Source organism: Schistocerca serialis, chromosome 5, assembly GCF_023864345.2.
Source record: "Schistocerca serialis cubense isolate TAMUIC-IGC-003099 chromosome 5, iqSchSeri2.2, whole genome shotgun sequence".
NCBI classification, from domain to species: domain Eukaryota; kingdom Metazoa; phylum Arthropoda; class Insecta; order Orthoptera; family Acrididae; genus Schistocerca; species Schistocerca serialis.
The window spans coordinates 750501895-750522749 of NC_064642.1; the positions used below are offsets into that span (position 1 = coordinate 750501895).

At 38.9% G+C, this 20855-nt stretch overlaps 2 protein-coding genes across 4 annotated transcripts in view; one reads left to right on the forward strand and one right to left on the reverse strand.

Annotated features, from left to right (window-relative positions):
- LOC126481575 (kinesin-associated protein 3) overlaps positions 1-18845 on the reverse strand; it is a 206948-nt gene extending 188103 nt beyond the window's left edge. For all 3 annotated transcript variants that reach the window (XM_050105432.1, XM_050105434.1, XM_050105433.1), the window contains exons 1-3: positions 18747-18845; positions 10815-10932; positions 9172-9334 (exon numbers count right to left, since the gene is read on the reverse strand). In XM_050105432.1, coding sequence (XP_049961389.1) covers positions 9172-9334; positions 10815-10932; positions 18747-18778 — 313 coding nt within the window. In that variant the 5' untranslated portion in view covers positions 18779-18845. The remainder of the gene's footprint in view (positions 1-9171; positions 9335-10814; positions 10933-18746) is intronic.
- A 234-nt stretch (positions 18846-19079) lies between these two features.
- The window catches only part of LOC126481577 (retinol dehydrogenase 11-like), a 42653-nt gene continuing 40877 nt past the window's right edge, over positions 19080-20855 (forward strand). Inside the window, exons 1-2 of the mRNA XM_050105437.1 lie at positions 19080-19419; positions 19506-19741. Coding sequence (XP_049961394.1) covers positions 19150-19419; positions 19506-19741 — 506 coding nt within the window. The 5' untranslated portion in view covers positions 19080-19149. The remainder of the gene's footprint in view (positions 19420-19505; positions 19742-20855) is intronic.

The following is a 20855-nucleotide window of genomic DNA, read 5'->3' on the forward strand; positions in this document are numbered from 1 at the left end:
TATGATGTGGATAAGGAGAAATATTATCTGTCTTTTGCAACTGAAGTTTATTTTGTTTTCAACCAAACATGTTTTATCTACTCATATAAGGAATCACTGGTGATCTATAAAATAAAAGTTAGTTATTTAACTATACATATCTTGTTATGATAATGTTTCCTGAAAGCATATTTAAGTTATTTTACTATTTGGAATTATGGGACAGTGATCCACCACTTTCTTTTATGTTTCCTATTATTTTTGTGTGTCCGTCGGTTCTTGTGTAGGCACTACATGAAACCGAGTATACAAGTAATATTTACAGTTTATTCCGGCTGCCACTCACCTTCAGGGGGCGAAATTTTGGGACTGCTGACAGACACATTTAAAGGTGAAAATACTAATCCTATCTTCTGGAACTGTTAGTTCCTACCTCAGGGAGAAAAGAGTGATATGTTAGGAAGGTTAGAAAGGAGCAGCAGGTCACTATAATCCACAATGAGTGACCCACTTATTTTGAGGACGAAAAGAAATAAGGATGCATCTGGTGTACAAATGTTAGACACATTCTGAGCTCAAAATAATGAGGAATCACAAACACAATGATCTCTTCTGTGCCAGTCAACATAGATTCTGAAAATGCTGGTCATATGAAACCCAACACACACTCCTCTGAATATGACATTGTGAAAGCAATGGATTGGAGGCAATCAGGCGGATGCACTATTTCTTAAGCTCTAAAATGCATTTGACCCAGTACCACACCAACATTTTTTTAATTACATAATTTGGCCACTTATACACCACTTAGAACAAAAGACAAAGGTACAATCTTTTTCTTTTTATCTTCCCAGAACTACTTCATGCGTTGCCTGAGGCCTGCCTCTGTTCATTGGATATCACCCTCCTAGGTTGTGAATTTCTTTGGACAGGAAATTTTTGTAGTATTGATCAGTAGCCTGAAACTCTCCCTATTCTGTATGGTGTCTTCAGCAATGTTAAACTACCTCAAGTCCTTGCCTGTCTCTTCCAGCCATCCCATGGAGTTTTTTAATTTGGAAATGAAATTAAAAATTTTCTTCATTAGGCTACTGTCATTCATTCCACAAATATGATGATAAACATTAAATTTCCTCTTTCTTACTGTGTTTGTGATTGTTTTCATGTGTCTGTATAAATATTCATTTCTCTTCTTCATCCAGTTGTTATCTTTGTTCTTTTGTGGTCCTAAATTTTTTCTGAGTATGTTCCTTTCTTTCTTTTGCAGTTCTTCTTGTTAACCTCTTTTATTCAATGTTAGGCATTCAGACCCATAAAATGATTCCAGTCTAACTGCTGTTGCATAGTGTTTAATTCCTGCTGGGAACATTACTGATCTTTTATTATATCGATTTTGGATGAGCTTGTATGCTAATTCCATTTTCTTCCATCCTTCCTTACTTGTGGTGTTATCTATCTCATCTGATTGTATCCATTCCCCCAAATACTTAAACTTATCAACTCTTTTGAACACACTGTGCTGAGTTTGTACATTTTCCCTCTCTTGTGTTAATGTTCACTTTATCCCATTTGTCATATGACATTAATAATTTGGTTTTGCCTGCAATTTTATGAAGTGTTCCGAACATTATCTTTGCATGTTTCACCCATAGAAATTACTGAAATATCATCAGCAAAAGCAAGACATTTCACCTCAGATCTTCCCCTTTCTTGTCCTAGATAGATTTCTTTGTTGTTTTTTTTTCTTATACTTCATTATCCCACTCTCTCATGAACGTGTCTATGACCAAATGAAGTGAATCAGTGAGAGCCCATTGCCCTGCCAAACACCTGTATTAATTCTAAAGAGTTCAGAAACTACTTCTAGTAATTTCAGTTTTGAAGTTGTGTCTGTGAGTGTCTGTTCAACTAATTGTCTGGTGGTTTTGTCAATACCAGCTTCTTCCAGTGTTAGGAATACTGTCTATCCCTAGGCTTCTTTTGAAATCAATGAATGTAGACTGTGTTAAGGTTCCACATTGTTCCGATCCTGAGGATAGTTAAAAATTTGCTCTGGGCATGATCTATTTTTTTCTGAAAACCACTTGGTACTCGCCAATTGCCTGTTCTGCTTGATCTTCTATCTCATTCAGTAGAGCTTTGGATATAATTTTGAAGGTGACTGGAAGCAGAGATATGGCTTAGTAATTTTTGGTGTCTGTCCAGTCAACATCCTTATGTAGTAGATGGGTCTGGTATTCTTCCTTTCTCCCAGCAATCTTCATTAACCTCATAAATGATTTCAGCTGCTCACTTCACTCACAGTCTCCACATCTTAGCTAATACCCCATCTTCACCTGGCACTCTGCTGTTTATCAGCTGGCCAAGGTATTGTTCAATTTGATGCAGTGATGATGGTTTTGAATGTGGCTTTTCCTTTTGAGGCTGCCCGAAAATTAGTCGTCATGTTGGTTCCTCCCATCGACAACAGGGTCATTAGAGATGGAGTGTAAGCTTGTATTAAGGAAGGCTGGGGAAGGAAATCGGTCATGACCTTCCAAAGAAACCATCCAGGCATTTGTCTGAAGCAATTTAGTGAAATTGCTGAAAACTTATAACAAGATGACTGGATGCAAATTGGAACCATTGTCCTCCCAAATGCAAGTCCAGTGTGCTAACCACTGTGCCACCTCGCTTGGTGTGACAGTGAGAAGAGGCAGCAGCCCTGGGAAGGAATGAATTACATAGCAGCACTAAGAAAGAGCAAGAGCCAGATAATGGCAGCAAGAGAAGACAGTAGTGGTAGGAGAGAACACAGGAGACTGTGGCTATGCGATAGTGACAGTTAGGGAGACACAAAGATATAATGACGAGGGGCTGGTGTGAATGAGTGACTAAGAATGGACAAGTAGGAGTGAGTGTGTATGAGCAACTGACAGTGAAGGGCTAGTGGGTGTGAGCGAGTTACAGTTAGCGGAACTTTTGAGAATGAGAGGTGAGCTGCAAATTAAAAACAATGTAAAAATGAGGTGTAATCAAACAGTAATGGGAATTTTTGTTTTTCTTAAAGAATCTTTATCCATTTATCAACAGTAACTTTTGCTCTTCAAAGTAAGCACCATGAGATATAATACGATTGTGCCAGCACTTTTTTCAATATTGGAAGCGCTTCTAGAACTAAGTTTTCATTATGGCGCTCAGCTCCTTCAGCGACTCTGGTCTTATCTCATCAGTTGCAGCAAAATAACGTTCTTTTATGATTCTCTTCAGCTTCAGAAATAGAAAGAAGTTGCAGGGGGTCATGTCCAGTGAATACACTGGCTGAGGCAACATAACAGTTTTGTTTTTTGCCAAAAAGTCATTAACAAGCATTGATGTGTCAGCGGGAGCATTATCATGATGGAATTTCTGCAAGTGGTTTCGTCCCAATTCTGGTAGTTTTCTTGCAATTGCTTCACACATACGACACTTAACTTCCAGATGGTATTCCTTACTGACCATACTGCCTTAAGGGAGGAGCTCATGATGCACAATCCCACCATAATCAAAGAAAACAATGAGATGAACATGCAAATATTATTGAACATGTGAAATTTTTTTTAGTCTTGGCTCTTCAGGCAGTTTCCATTGGGATAATTGGGCCTTGGTTTTGATGTCATACCCAATACATATGATTAAGATCACCATTATAACCTTCTTTAGAAGTTCTGGATCATTGTCAACTTCATTTTGTAATTACTGAGCGATGTCTACATGACATCATTTTAAGTCAAAATTCAACAATTTTGGAACAAACTTTGATGCTACACGTTTTATGCCCAAAACATCTGAAAAAATTGCTTGTCATGAGCTAAAGGATATGCTGACATCATCAGCAACCTCTCTGGTAGTGATTTTGCGATTTTCCAGAACCATTTTCTCTACTTCTTCCACATTGTTGTCAGTAATTATGTCTTTGGCATCCACTCTGAGTGAGCCTGGTGGCTGACAGAAGGAACCAAAATAAGTTTATGCCCATCCTTGTTACTGAGTACTGGCTAAACAATCCCACCTACAGCTTCAGTTTCTGTCTCACTGGAATTAACTCTCTTGCCTGCTGACAAATAGAATGGCTTTATTGCACATTATCAGACTCTTTTGATATATACCTATATTTACCACAAAAATTTTACTGTTGTCAATTTTGGGATTTAATCAGGTTACTGTATGTAATATTATATTAGCTGAACTACTTTGTAGATCTAATTCAAACTCTAGGACTTAGCTGTGAGTGCTTCAACTGTTGATCGAGTGTTTCAACTGTTGATCAGTAAGTTATTTATAATTTTATCTATGGGAGCATTTATTTGTGCCTTACATTAATACTCCAGTGTTTCACATAGTTATCATTATGGGATTTGGATGGAGAATCACTTAAGCTAAAAAAAACTTGTGTCGACCCACACAGTCACATATCTGGATCACTGTCCCTACTGTGTAGTGATTGCATCACTGATATGAGTTAGGGAGACCCTACAATTGTCAACAGTATGGCATAAATCCACGAAGTCACATCCTAGCTTGTCACAGGAACTTTGGGATCTCTCAATCAAGCCTTCATCTCAGCTCAGAACAGAACTTCCCATTGGCACTGACAACAATGCTGGAGATTGGGAGCTTTGTTGAACCTCTGTGAACAAGACTGGTCCAGTGAACTTTCTCTGTCAGTTGCTGGAAAGAACAATGTATAGCCTTGGGGACTAGGTGACCACCTTTTGTTCCAACATGCACCACAATCTGTAATTGGTTTGTATTTTAACAAGAGAAAAACATTTGATAAAATTTACAATTCTGCTGAAGATAACTTTTTGTTTTGAACTTTTGTCAAGGTTATTCTCACAGGCATGCATATCAAAGCAAAAGACAGTGATATGAATGACAAATGTTGACAATACACACTGCTGCTGAAGAGCAGAAAACTGAATGGAACACAATATTGCCGTGAGCTGTTGTGCATGCAGTGGTTACTGTCGCTCACTGATGTCCTGTAGGTCTCCAGTTCAGACCCAACCACCGACAATTATTTGTTATTTAATATTTATCTTTTCTGGAAATGTCATGAAATATCTTATGTTTGCATATTCTGGAATATTCTATGTTTGTGTGAATACCAGCATTCTGGAATATTCTGTATTTTTACAACAAGCTGCACATTCTGCCTGGGGAGTTAGTTCTGTTCTGGCTGCGTATGTGTGTTCATAATAAACTTGCTTTCAGTGTTATGTGTAGTATTTCATTGATGAGCCTGCTTTTGGATTTGGACTTGCGTGCAGTTACAAAAAAAACTATGATAGTTACAATGTGTACAAAACACAATATTATGTGGTATTGTTTGTCTTCATAAGAGCTGAGATTACACCATCACACACATCACACACCTGCAGCTCACAATTTAATACAAGATACATCCATAAATGTAAGTTTCTCTGGTGGCAGGAACAGAAACGAAACACAATTTAATTGAAAGATTTATTGGAATATACACAGGAAGTTCTGAACTATTTTTCAACATATTCACCAGAGGAATTCTGACACTGTCATACACTGGGAGCAACTTTTGTATTCCTGTGTCAGAGAAGTCTGTCACGTGGGACAGGAAACGTGTCTCTGTCAATCTGAAAACACTGACCCTGATCAGACAGAAATTTCTTGAGGTTTCAGAACAGATGGAAATCACTAGGAGCACAGTTCAGACTGTAGGTTGGTTCATCAAATGCCTGCCAGCTGAATGTTGGCAGTACCTCTGTTGTCCATCGAGCTACGTATGGCTGAGCATCGCCAAGCAGTAAGACAATACCTGTACTAAGCATCCTGTGTTACTTGTTCTGAATGGTGCACCACTACACTGTATCATAGCAATGATCAGCATTCACTGTCTCTCCTCTGGTCAGGAATTCGATGAGGAGACTTATCTGTCTGTCCCACAACACGACACACAGTACTTTCTGTGCCGATATAGACTGACTGAACTTTATGTTACAGGGAGAGCTATTGTGACACCAATGCATTGTTTGCTGATTGGTTTGTAGGGTTCTGTGTGCAGCCCACATCTCATCACTTATGATGATCAGTCCAGAAACTCTTCACTGTCATCACAGTACACCTGCAGAATTACCACCACGCGCTATGCTTTGTGTGCTGGAGTCAGTCACTTTGGCACCCACCTGGTGCACAATATCCAGGTGCTCCATGTTAATTTCATGCAACAAGGAGTGACACATCAGTGGGAACAGACTGCCGAGTTCTGTGATTGAGAAGTGACAATTCTCCATAATGCATTCCTGCACAAGCTTCAAAAGGTTGACTGTAGTGACGGATGGTCTCCTGCTGTGCATCTCATCGTGAATATTTTGGCAACCTGCTGCGTTGCACCAGCAACACACCATTTGCTTGCTCATGATAGGTCCTCAGCCATGGCACAGCTAATTTCAATCATGCTGTATTCTGTGCACTCAAAATCTTTCTCACCAACTGCACTTCACACAGTGGGAGTCAGAATATGAGCCTCCATTTTCTACTACTGCTACAAAACTACTGTGAGACATTGGGAAGTTCTGATATCGCATGCACCATGTCACATCATTACTATACCATATGAATACAGCCACTTCACACAACATACGGTTTGATAGCTGTGGAACATTTACTTTTTAGATGGGCTTCATGCACAACAACATTTTTAAGTATCAGAAAATTTTCAAAATGTACTTTGTATCATCATATAAGAAGATGCTGAAATTATGAGGAAAGACTGAATGAGGATTCTGTTGCCAAATTTTCTAAGAAGTATAAATGCAGTTTACAACTGACAATGTGGTACAAATTTTTCACAGCACTTGCAAACATTCAGAAATAAACAATATACCACAATACATGCAAGCCTTGAAACACTTAACAACTACAGAAATCTGTAATTATTGATACATGTTCAATTACCCGAAAGTTCCTAAATGCCATGTAACATATACCGTACAGTTAAAAGGAAGTCACGCTTGATCAAGGTCTGCGTCACTTTCCATTTTTAACCAGACAAAACGTCTGAGAAAGGAAAGAAATAATAATAATAATAATTGGTAGTTGGTTTATAGATACATATAAATAAATATGCAGAATGCATGTTTTTTTTACATAGCTCACATTGTGTCATCATCTACCATGTTGTGCTGAATATGAACTCTGTAATGTCAGTTTACCCTACTCGAAATAGCAAAAATTGTACAGCACCACAAAGTACATCTTATGCTTGGGATGGCAAGCACTCATAATTAAATCCAGTTTTTGATTCTCCCATTTGCTCTCACCTCTGCTCTCCTTTTCCTATTCAACAACTATGTCCATAAGCAACATCTTTGGGGACCTGCATTTTAGTGTCTGTGTGTACATGTGTGAAAGTTTGTTCTTGTGCTAGAAAAACACAGATAATTTACTCAAAAGCAAGCACAAATTTTGAGCTGTTATGTCAGTCTGAGTACAATACATCACATTTTTATGGTAAGGGTCAGCTGTCAGTCATTGCAACAAATGCTGATTATTCACTAGTTGTCTAGGAATTTGGAACACTTTTCTATCCACGGGCACCCCTGTAGATAACAGTACAATGTGAAAATGGCTTCAGAGATTCACAAACTTCATCTACCAGATCATTTAAGAGTATCATGAATGATACTGGTCTTATCATACTGCCTTGTGATACCTTTGAACTTAACAAGCAACTTTACTCTCTATTTAGCAAACAACCAGCCACACATTTACCTTAAGGTGACTGATGTCCCATTCTTTTAAACACTGTTGTTATGATGATTTCAGCTGTACGAGGGTTGACCAAAAAGTAATGCCTCCACCTTCATAACTCTTCGTCAGCTGGCAGCATTGGTATGTGGCAGGTACTGGCTTGTTCCATAGCCTCTTCTCTACAGCTCCAGTTGGCGGGAAGCCTTAGCATTGAATGGTTGTGTTGTTAAAGTGTAAAGTAAGGAACCTTGCACAGACAGTTGGTCAGTGCAATTTACGCAATGTGTAGTAATTGAATTCTTGACAGCATAAGGTGTCACCCCAAAGGAGATTCATCAGAGAATGAAAGCAGTTTATAGTGATTGTGTTGATGTGAGTATTGTGTGTCACTGGGTGAGTAAGTTTAAAGATGTTGAGGCGGGAACATGTGACCTGCATGACAAACAAAGAGTTGGGCGTCCTGTGACAGCAACCACCGAATTTCACAAGCAAAATGTTGACAGACTGATTCAGGAAGATCGTCATTTCACTCAGAGAGAAATTGCAAGCATAATCACCATTTTGCAAGAATGTGTGGGTCACATTATTGATTTGCTTGGCTATTGGAAGATCTGTGCAGGATGGGTACCCTGGATGCTGACTCCTGAGATGAAAGCACACAGACTTGAAATTTGCCAGGAACTCCTCTCGCATTATGAGAATGAAGGTGACGCCTTTCTCCATTCAATTGTGACAAGAGACAAAACGTGGGTACACCATTACTACCCAGAGACAAAACGTCAGTCTATGGAATATTGACACAAAGACTTGCCCCAAAAAAATAAATTCAATACGCAGCCCTCAGCTGGAAAATTCATGGCCACAGTGTTCTGGGATGCAGATAGTGTTATCCATGTTGATTTCCTTGATTGTGGAACAACAACAAATTCAGAGTATTACATCACAATGCTGCAAACTCTGAAACGACGGCTAACAAGGGTCCGAAAGGAAAAGGAAAATGTTTTTCTGCAGCATGACAATGCCAAACCACAAACTTCACGTGCCACCACAGCAGAACTTCAGAGACTGAATCTCACCACGATACGACATCCTCCATACAGTCTAGATTTAACACCACCTGACTTCCATCTGTTCCTGATAATGAAATACGATCTGCAGGGACATCATTATGCTTCTGATGAAGATGTTGAGAGAACTGTGAGACTGTGGTTGCGGAAAGAGAGTGTCGACTTCTTCTGTGACGGCTTCGGAAAACTTGTTCATCTTTGGCAGAAATGTATCCAATTGGCTGTTGATTACACGGAAAAGTGAATATTGGTAATTAAAGATCACATTCTAAAGATTATTTCTGCATTTGATTTATTAAAATATTCCCATCCAAATCCAATTAGCGAAGGTGGAGGCATTACTTTTCATTCAACCCTTGTATCTGCTTGTACTTACCATTTCCCACATCCTTCCTGTTTTGCAAATAATATATGAGCTGTGTCACTTCTTGGAGTTTACTTGGATGAATGAGGCTACATTTTGCTATTACTTCTTCTGCAAGGACTGCACAGTTTGTGTCTTCATTTAAACTTTTCAGTCTTATGATTTTTTGGCATTCCTGGAAGAAAAAGTGGAATTGAGTGTCAGTAAAAGAAAATTTTTAAATATTCTGAGAAGTATATGAACTGTAAAATGGTGCATTAAATATAAATATTTATGCATCACTTCACCAAAAAATATGTCTGTGGATTCTGTCAATGATACGGATATTTATCAGTTACTTTTGTCAGTTTACTTTTATTGATGCTTTGACTGTATTTTGTCTTACATTTGATAAAGTGTATTATGGAGGGATACCAACAACCGAAAATGCAATGGTGTCTTTTTTTTCTTTTTCTTAACAAATCAAGTAAAACTAGGAAGCAGACAGAAAGTTACTAATTTCCTCTTCTGCTGTAGATCTATTGGCACTGATTATAATCCTCTTGCTGTTTCACACACAAGAGTTTTTTTGCTTGATGTATTTTAAATGGAAACTAATTTTATCATATGAAAAGCAACAATGGGTCAAAGATTTTATGCCAAGAAACTTTATCAACAATATCTACCCAGGCAGAAAAACCCCTCCTGTCTAAATTTCTTCAATTATTTATCCCTGTTTTCTGTATTATTTCTATTCTGGACAATTTTAGCCATAGGTCAAGTACAATGTCAGTTTCATAAATCCTCAGGTTGTGAGTTATACAGTCAAATTACTCGCATAAGTCAACCTCACATTTTCATTCCTTCACCAGTTTCCTTCTTCCAGTCAGCTTCTTAAAACTCATTTCCTCCGTCTGGTCCAATCAATTTAATTCATTTCACAGGCTTCTTCCTACGTCTGTGTACCTTCAGTCACAATAGCGTCTCAGCTTACTCTCCACCCTGCCTCCCCTCATCCCAGCCCTTTATCATCATGTGCAATACTTTTACCCCTGGGTGAGCTCCCACAGGTTAATATACCTATCCCATTTCTCTCCCGTCCCTCTTCTTACTATTGGCTCTACTTACAGTAACCACTCCCTTTCTTATGCCACTTACCCCAGGACAGTGCAGCTGTGTGTGCATGTAGCTCTCTGTAGGCTCTGGTCTGAAGAAGATTGAAGGTTAAATATGGAGCTACTAAGTTCTTTTTCATGACCCTATTTGTCACACCCAAGTATGTGGTGAGTCAATAACTTCACTCATGCTACTGTCTGTTTCCCTTTCTTAATTTACCAGTATTATATTCATTTCTCTTATCTCTTTCTTTATCCACAATGAATCCAAACCTCAGGTGTTTTTAATTCTTGAGCAGGAAAACATTACAAGATCCATATACAGTAGGTTAAAGAATCCTTTCCATTATAGCAACTGTAGGTAAGTTATTTGACTCTTTATCTTGACCCAAGTAGTTGCAACATAAAATTACAAAATAAATAAGTTATGGTTCCTGAGCAGAGTCCTAAATTTTTCCTGCAAATTTAAGTGGCAAAAAAGAACAAATCAGGTTTCAACTGAATTTTATCGCAATCAATTTACTAAGCTCATCACATAGACACAATGAAACCCATTCATACCTTTCTGTCACCTAGGAGTGGGTCACCAAGATCACCTAAAATAAAAGCTTCTAGTTCATATGTAACCACCAAAGCTTTCTCAGTTGGATGGACATCTATAGACCTTGATCGAATTTTCCTGAAAGAAAAATTTTAAATATGTGTATTATTATTTTCAACACATATTCCATTTATTTTCAATGCATCAATATTCATGGATGTAGGGTAAAAACATATTAATGATTGCATTAACTATGCCAATGTTAAAAAAATAAACTAAAATCCTTCAGGGTCAACAATAAGCATAAGTGAATAGCCATTTTCATAAGCTGTAAAATTAAAATAGGAAGGAACAATATTACAGCACTATTTACCTCATACAGAGCTATGAGGTACAGCAAATGAATGAAAGTCTGACTACTAGTGGATAATTACAACTCTTGAAGAATACATTACAGTACGTCCCCACATCCTGGGGGGAGATGTCTGAATGATCTGTCCTTCCTTTTTAACCTTTCCCAACTCACCCCACTTTCTCTCTCATGAAGGAACTAATAGTTCTGGGACTGGGAGGGAGGTGAACTGGGCATACAATAAGATGGGGGGATTTAAAGATATTTGCAAAGATAAATTTAAAGTTCCTATGCAGGGCACACACCAGTTGCTGTCATATACAAAGATGGTGAACAGCACAGTGCTTGACACTTTGTGATGTGGAACAGATGTAGTGAATTGTCTCTCATAAAAACATCTCTTAGTTTTCAAACAATGGAAAATCCAGGTTGCATTACTTGTCATATTGTATGTCAGTTTTATGGGACAAACCAAATGTTTATTCTGAGAGTAAAACTGTAAATTTATACCAGACCAGACAGACATTAACACAGATTGGGAAAGCTTTGCACATCCCTTGATGTGATGTAGCTGTCTTAATGGCACTTCCATTGAACCAATTCTGGAAGAAGGAAGAAAATTAACATTTAATGTCCAGCCAGCAACTAGGTCATTACAGAGGAGCACAACTCAGTCTGGGAATGAGAGAGAAGGAAATTGGGGACGCACTTTTTCAAAGGCGCCATTCCAGCTTTGCCTTGGGGAAACGATGAGAAATCTAAACCAAGATGGTCAGTTAGAGGTTTGGGCTGCCGTTTTTGTGTCTCACCACTGCACCACCTCACTGAGTTTCAATTCTGAAGCACCTATAAAAAGTTTATAAAATCAACAAGTGAAAGTTTTTGGATTTAACTCTCTTTGTTCTGACCTTATTGACAGTTCACTATAGGTATCTGGAATTTTAATCTACATACAAAATTCATCACCACTTTTGACTCCTCACACACATCTTGTTATTCACTTGAGAAAGACTTTGTAGAGAATTTTCATCTCTGTCTACACTTATACCCTGGAAACCACGAATAGCAATTTTATTTGTACTATTGATTAAGATGTGCTGTGAGATGAACAATAATTTATAAGCCTCTGTAGATGTTGTGATCTGTCTAACTATAACTCCTCAGTCTCTAACTGAATATGTACTTGACCCAAGAATATCAACAGATTTTGCCCTGAATTACGTTGTACATTTCATAAGATAGTAGGCAGCTTTCTTTATGTGTCAGCTCTTCCAACATATAAAGCATTTCTGAACCACTCCCTTCCAGTCAAATAAGTTATGGGAAATCACACCTATTTTATTATTTTCTTTTTCTTATCTCGATTACTTCATGTCTTTTCTTTTTCCTTCTACTTTCCTTATCTCAACTCAGATTACTTGCTTTTTAATTTTTTTTTGTGTGATTATATATCTGATCTTTGTGAATGATAGGGGACTGTGCTTGTTCTGTATAGATGCAGGAGTAAATGGCAGCCACTGATGTTATTGTAAACAGCTGGAAGCTATGCTGACCACAGCCAACACACTTTATGGCCCCTCAGTGATAATTTTCTGATGTATGTGGCAGACGTGTCTGGTGCCTTTGGCATCATCTGCGATTCCTGAATAATGAAACAAGTTTTATCCTCAGATATTACAACCATTTTGGAGACTTCCAACTTCTTGAGGAATCAACAAACAGACATCACACACAACTCAGCTCTCCCCTAAAGATTCTTAAGGCAGTTGATACTAGCATCAGTGTTCCATAACAAATTTGATATGATTCTATACTGTTAAATAGGGTATACAATCCAATGTTATAAAATATCAGACTACTTATGTGGCCTCATTAAAGGAGGGACAAGAAACTTCAGATTAAAAAGTTGTGAAGGAAGAAAATGAGTGAAGTTCAGAATTATGCATCCAAAGACTAGAGTAGCACAGTAACAGAAATAAGAAAATGCTACACAGATAGGTCAAAAGCAAAATATTATATAGCAACAGCATAAAAGCAATAGAAAGAGAAATAGAAAATATAGTCCAGGATGCAGAAGGGATCCACAAAGGGACAAAAAACATACTCCAACACATTACTGAATGGCAAGGAGAGAAAGGAGGAGGAACAGGAAATGAAGGATTCATCAGAATCTGAAGTAGAACAATCAGCTATTACCTGAGTAGAGACTGAGAATGCCTTGAAGCAGATGGAAGGAAGCATATCAACCAGGCCAGATAAATTGACAGCAGACATGATCAAACCAGCAGTCATCTAAGGAATACAGTGGCAACAATGAAGGAAAATAAAGAACCAAATGACTGGGAGGAGGTGACTATAATACCTCCATTCAAGAAAGGAAGTAGGGGAATGTATTGTAATTATAGAAGAATCACACACTCTTAAAATATTGGGAAAGATTAAGGTCATTGTTATAAAATCGATTTGAAGAGGAACAACTTGAATTCAGAAGCACCAGAGGAACAACAGAGCTCATATTTTCACTAAGACAGTTAATGGAAAAGTACTGAGAACAGGGTAAATATCTCATAATCGTATTCCTGGATCTGGGAAAAGCATATGACAATATGCTAAGATGTACAATCTGGGAGTGTTTAGAATTATTAAAGGTTCCAAACTCCCTAACAAGAAAGGTGCAAATGCTATATGAAGGCTGCAAAAGTAGTGTACAAGTGGATAATGGCAGATCGGACTGGTTCAGGGCAGAGAGGGGAGTGCAACAGGGTAATGCAATTCCACCTTTACTTTTTATTGCACTTATCGAAATGATTATAAAGGAAACCAAGGTGATATGAAATAGTGATCTCAGTACTTTAGTCTTTGCTGATGATGCAGCTATTTGAGGAGAAACAGAACTAGAGGCACAAGGAATATTAGACGAGTGGAGCTCAAAGTTTAATGAGTACCAGGTGAGAGTAAATAAGGGCAAAAGTGTAGCAACGATTATGACCAGGACACCTACCCAGGGAAGCCTGATGGTAGATGGAGAGAAAATTGAATGTGTGGAAGCTTTCAGTTACTTGAGAAGTACAATATCAAGGAATGGAACTGCCACTCTAGAAGTACAGAATGGAGTAACAAAGTAATCTAAATTTTTCAAGTGAAAGCTTTTGTGAACAAGGCAATTAACGTGAGAGCCACACAGACCACATTTAAAACACACCTCCTGCTGATTATGACACAGAGCTTGGAGTGCTGTGTAATTAACAATGCAGATTCGAGCAAGCTACAAGCATGTGAAATGAAGTTTCTTCAATCACCCTTCCAGAAGGCTAGAAGAGATGTAACATTAGGACTGAAGATAACAGAGGAGAGATGCAAGTAGATGTGTCAATGACTGCATGGCTCAAGTGGTATGGACATGCAAAGAGAATAAAGGAATAACCACCTGATTAAACAATACATGGGTAGAAATATGCAGGGGAAAAGATCAATATTACTACCCAGAAAAATGCAGTTGAATCATATTAAGGAAGAACTGAAGACTTGAGGAAAAAATTGGAAAACAATAGCAAGACAGGAAGTACAACAAGACAGAGCAAAATTGAGACAAATTGTTCATAAACACCCTACCCTGGCGGCAAACCTCACGTTCAAGTGTGAGAACATTCTCTAAATGTTTGCATACCTCATATCTAAGGCAGTACACGGGTAGGAGCCCAGTATTTACCTAGTAAAATGTGGAACGGTGATGAAGTCCCATACTCTACTACTAGGCAAGGTCCTGGTGGAGGTCATTTGCCATTACCTTCCTCCGACCGTAATGAGGATGAATGATGACGATGAAGACGAAACAACAACACCCACTCATCACGAGGCTGATGAAAATGCCTGACCCCGCCGAGAATCAAACCCGGGAACCGGTGCTTGGGAAGCGAGAACGCTACTGCATGACCACGAGCAGCAGACAAAATGTGGAAAATTGCCTAAGAAACTCATCCAGACTCGCCTGCTCATCAGCCCTTATCATTAATCTGTGAGGCAGATTCAACACAGGGTTGTCTCACCTCCCCCGGTTCCTGGAAGTATCATGTTAAATGTCCAGGTATCCGGGTGGGCCAAACAGAAGCAAATATACCTGAAATTAGATTTGGGCATCCATAACAAAGTGTCACAGTACAATTACCATGCATGGTATATAGATACGATATGTTTGATGTTATCAGGAGCTTCATGTGACACATTACATGCAATGCTGATGAAAAAGAGAAGGTTACAATATTTACAGAAAGTTGTATTGAAATGCAGGCAGACCCACAGAGGCAGAGGGTTGCAGGGCCTGGCCGTTGGCAGACAAACGAAATGCATTGCAGAAAAATATGCGAAAAAACTATTATTGTTTGATTACATTTTTAAATTAGCATCAATAATAAATATCTATGTGCATGGGTTCTGGGGCCTTTAAGGTAAAATAACCATATGAAGCATATGATCTTTGTTACCCAATATATATTTAAATATGTCTGCTTGTGTCTGCATGTGTGGATGGATATGTGCGTGTGTGCGAGTGTATACCTGTCCTTTTTTCCCCCTAAGGTAAGTCTTTCCACTCCCGGGACTGGAATGACTCCTTACCCTCTCCCTTAAAACCCACTTCCTTTCGTCTTCCCCTCTCCTTCCCTCTTTCCTGATGAGGCAACAGTTTGTTGCAAAAGCTTGAATTTTGTGTGTATGTTTGTGTGTCTATCGACCTGCCAGCGCTTTTGCTCGGTAAGTCACCTCATCTTTGATTTTTTATATATATATATATATATATATATATATATATATATATAAAAAATGAGGGAAAGCAAACACCCACCTATAACAGTCTGATGTGTAGAGCATACAAATACATATAATATATATAAATGACCTAGTAGATAGTGTCGGAAGTTCCATGCGGCTTTTCGCGGATGATGCTGTAGTATACAGAGAAGTTGCAGCATTAGAAAATTGTAGCGAAATGCAGGAAGATCTGCAGCGGATAGGCACTTGGTGCAGGGAGTGGCAACTGACCCTTAACATAGACAAATGTAATGTATTGCGAATACATAGAAAGAAGGATCCTTTATTGTATGATTATATGATAGCGGAACAAACACTGGTAGCACTTACTTCTGTAAAATATCTGGGAGTATGCGTGCAGAACGATTTGAAGTGGAATGATCATATAAAATTAATTGTTGGTAAGGCGGGTACCAGGTTGAGATTCATTGGGAGAATCCTTAGAAAATGTAGTCCATCAACAAAGGAGGTAGCTTACAAAACACTTGTTCGACCTATACTTGAGTGTTGCTCATCAGTGTGGGATCCGTACCAGATCGGGTTGACGGAGGAGGTAGAGAAGATCCAAAGAAGAGCGGCGCGTTTCGTCACAGGGTTATCTGGTAACCATGATAGCGTTACGGAGATGTTTAACAAACTCAAGTGGCAGACTCTGCAAGAGAGGCGCTCTGCATCGCGCTGTAGCTTGCTCGCCAGGCTTCGAGAGGGTGCGTTTCCCCCTACTTATACATCCCGAGGAGAACACGAATGTAAAATTAGAGAGATTAGAGCGCGCATGGAGTCTTTCAGACAGTCGTTCTTCCCGCAAACCATACGCGACTGGAACAGGAAAGAGAGGTAATGACAGTGGCACGTAAAGTGCCCTCCGCCACACACCGTTGGGTGGCTTGCGGAGTATAAATGTGGATGTAGAATGGAAAACAGCATTCACACTAGCTTTCGAGCTCTTGTGCCTTTTATACTACAAGTACGCGCATCCCCCTACAGAGCCACTCACTGTGGCCATGGGGGGGGGGGGGGGGGGGGGGGGATGGGGGATGGTACAACTAAAAAGTTGTACCATCACCTCCCACTGCTCAGATCCTGAACATGCTATCTGGAACAGATAAGTATGTCAGGATGGCCAGGTATAGATTTGAGACAATAATGAAAATAATTCATTACGAGCCATTAAGACAAAACAGAGAAATCTGAGCTTGCACAGAAAGATTTTGGTATTTATTTCTTCCCTGTGCTATTTGAGATCATAACAGTAAAGAAATAGTCAAAGTGCTTTTATGAAATGTCTGCCAAATGTTTAAGTGTAAATTGCAGCTGAATCATGCAGACACAGCTAGGAAAATAAGAGCCTATGTACATTTCACACCTTGCTCCTAAGAACTTAACTGGTCACATGGACAGTGATAACAGTAGGTTTTTCCACCACTCTGACAACTATTACATCAAGTCCTTATCAACTTCTCACTTATGTAGGGATAATGAAGACACAACTACGTTAATTACAGCACACACAGAGGTATTTAATCAATCATTCTTCCTGTACCCAACACATGAATGGAATGAGGGAAATCATAGATGGTACAGTGGGACGTACCCTCTGCTATACACTTCACAGTGGTTTGCAGAGTAAATATTTATATGCAGAGCTTCACACACACACACACACACACACACACACACACACACACACACACACACATTGTGTATCTCTTACCATAAAAAAGAACCTCCGAAGTTGTGGATTGAGTCAAGTCATACATTCACAACAAAAGCCATCAATGCAGGATTCTTTATCTTTAAAGTATACTAGCAACAAATTACCACTAATGCTAATCTAATGTTGATTAAAATCAAGGAAATTATTTTATATACACTTAGGGATACTAGCAGGAAAAAAGTGGCTTTGGAAAAAGGAGCAACTGTTTCTCCTCTTTCTTCCATTCATCAGATGTTTTTATCATGTACTTCAAAAAACAAAATATTTAAATTGACACAGACCCCTACGAGATATCTCCATATTGGCAAAATGAAGATCCGTTTCACACAAACATGAGTTATGTGGATTCACATATGCAAGTTAAATATTCTGACAAGGTGTAGGGGCGGTGACTTAATTATGTATTGTCTTACTGCGTTTTTTTAATATGTTGGAATTGTCAAGTTCCCGCCTGACGTCTGTTTGCAATTTCTGAGCCGAAATTTTGTAGCAGGTCAAAACTGCGTTCCGGACTGGCAGTCGAATCTGCGCCTTTTGCCTTTCGTGTGTAAGTGAGCTAATGACTGACGACTCTGCGTTCGAGTTCTGGTCCAGCATACAGTTTTAATACCTAAGCTCCAGTCGGCACACAACTAGGTGGAGTGGAAATTCATTTTGGATTTTCTGAGCTGCTTCCTTCGTTGCGAGTTGCCACCAACATAACCATTTTCTACGACGTTTCAGCAGCCGGTATGGCTGGGTTACAAAAACATAGCACTTTGTGATGTTTTAATACATTTACTACCTAACACAACTGCCGAGCACGCAAAGTTTTAAGGAACGAATTAGTTATGCTAATGTTTCATTCTCATTTTATGAAATATGAGGCTCGCGTAAATTTGCAGCATTTCCTTGTCAAAACCTTGTCATCCATGACGTTCTTGCTTGCAAAAACAGTACACACATTCTCAAACTAAATTTACGAATGTACAAAAAAAATGACATCAACTGGCCAAATGAGATTTCTCAAATCTCGTTCTCCGCATCATTACACAGTAAGAGCTGTTCAAAAAGACATTATGCAATTGTATGTCGTACTTCTTTAAATATCTCGCATCCTCTGATTGCATTGTAAATTCACAACATCCAATCGCTCCACATCCGTCAAACAAGTAACAACAGAGACAGAGATGCCAATGTTATTTACTTCATATTTGCTATTTTTTCAAACATTATCGTTGACGTTGTTTCAACATAACAAAGATATATATCTTTGGACATAACTAATAATTTTTATTGAATAGCTCACCTTTGTAAAATATAATCAGGAATTATATTACAACACTTTAATAAAATTAAGAACTGTCCATTTCTGAGACAATCAACTTTTTGTTATGGAACAACTTGCTTGTGAGTAGCTGCAAACTGCGAAGTACTTTGATGAGTGACAATCAGCTCTTCAGCTGTGCTGCTGTGCGAAGAATCGTGGTAGTGGGGTAAAATGCCGGTATCGTTGTATGTTATTTTGCCAGTAATTCTGGCACTAACTCTTATACGTGGCTATCGGGAGATTAAATGGGGACGATGTAAAAGTAAAAGTTCGCTACATGGGAGAGTTTTCATAATTACTGGTGCAAACTCAGGTATAGGAAAGGTTACTGCTCGCGAACTTGCCCGGAGGAAGGCAACTGTAATAATGGCATGTCGTAATATTAAAAATGCCAGGGAAGCAATCGAGGAAATAAGACGGTCCGTCACGACAGGAGAATTAGTGAGTATTTCTTAAAAACAAGAGTTCGGACGGAGAAACAACGGCGCCGCTGTTCGTAAACTTTCAAATGCTTTCTGCTATTCCAGATTCCACTGCAGCTCGACTTGTCATCTTTAGCGTCTGTGAGAAATTTCGCAAGTGTAATCATTAAAGATTTTCCGAAAATTCATGTATTGATCAATAACGCAGGAGTATTTATACCAATTGAGGAAAACAGAACAACAGAAGATGGCTTTGAAATACACTTTGGTGTGAATCACCTCGGTCATTTCCTCCTGACGAATTTGCTGCTGAAGAAATTAATGGAAAGTGCACCCAGCAGGTCGATAAGTAACACATTTTAGCAGACTTTTCTAACTTTCAGATTTGTTTTTATTTATACAAAGCTCGACAAACAGGTCTGGAGAAAGCAACATTCGTATAGAAATGGCAATTTCCAGAATTCACTACAGTTAATACAAAATTGGCCATACCCTTAATGAGGCGTTATGTAACTGGTATGAACCATTACAGTCTGATAACTTTGCAAGGATCCAGAGTTCATACTGAAGTAACAGTCAACTTATTGCTGCGATTCCACTCGTCGGCATTGAACCGTGACGTACTCTGTTATGATGTGTGACGTCATTGAAGGGCGGCGTGTTTGAAGGGGATTGTTTGTAGAGGGCATGCTGAAGTATGCGGTGGCGCTCTAGTGGTGTTTTTATGATTTGTTTCGTAGTCACGGTGCAGTCGTATAGGGTTCAGCAGCTGTGGGCGTCGTGGTATTTGGATGTTTCTTGTAGTTATATTTCATTTTACTGGTGGTGTTTTCCAGTGAGTCGTGTTGGAATTTGCGTGTACGGTGCGATTTTTGGAGGTTGTAGTTGGCTTGTCTGTGATTAATTCTCAATTTCTGTAGTTATTTGCTATCGATTTGTTTACGGTTTTTCACCTGTTAGTTCGTCATTTGTAGTCTGTTCATTTATTAAACTGAATTTTGTGTGTTTCTTTCATTTGGAGGTATGGATACGGGTAGGTTGTATGATACCGTCCTTCGGCTTTGACGCGTGACGGGCCGTGATAAGTTGTGGGACGTCATCGAGCTGTAGTGTGTTCGTTTTGGATTAAAATGTTGTTGTAGAGAGCGCGATGTATGAGAAGTGGCCACGAGTTTGTGGCGTACGACATTGTCATTTAGTGTGCTACAGTCGTCATAATGTGGAGTGTACGAAATTACGTTGGTGGCACAATGGAATATATTGTGCAGGATATTGTCATATAGAACAGAATGTCGTAAAATTGAAACTGTACTCGTAGGTGTCTGGGTAACCACTGAGTAGGTGGATCAATGTTTTTAATCAAATCACAGAAGAAGGAAGGTAGGTGGAGAACTGTTTATTAGCATATCGAAAGTGCAACTCTCTCATTAATAAACATTGATCCATGTACCTTCT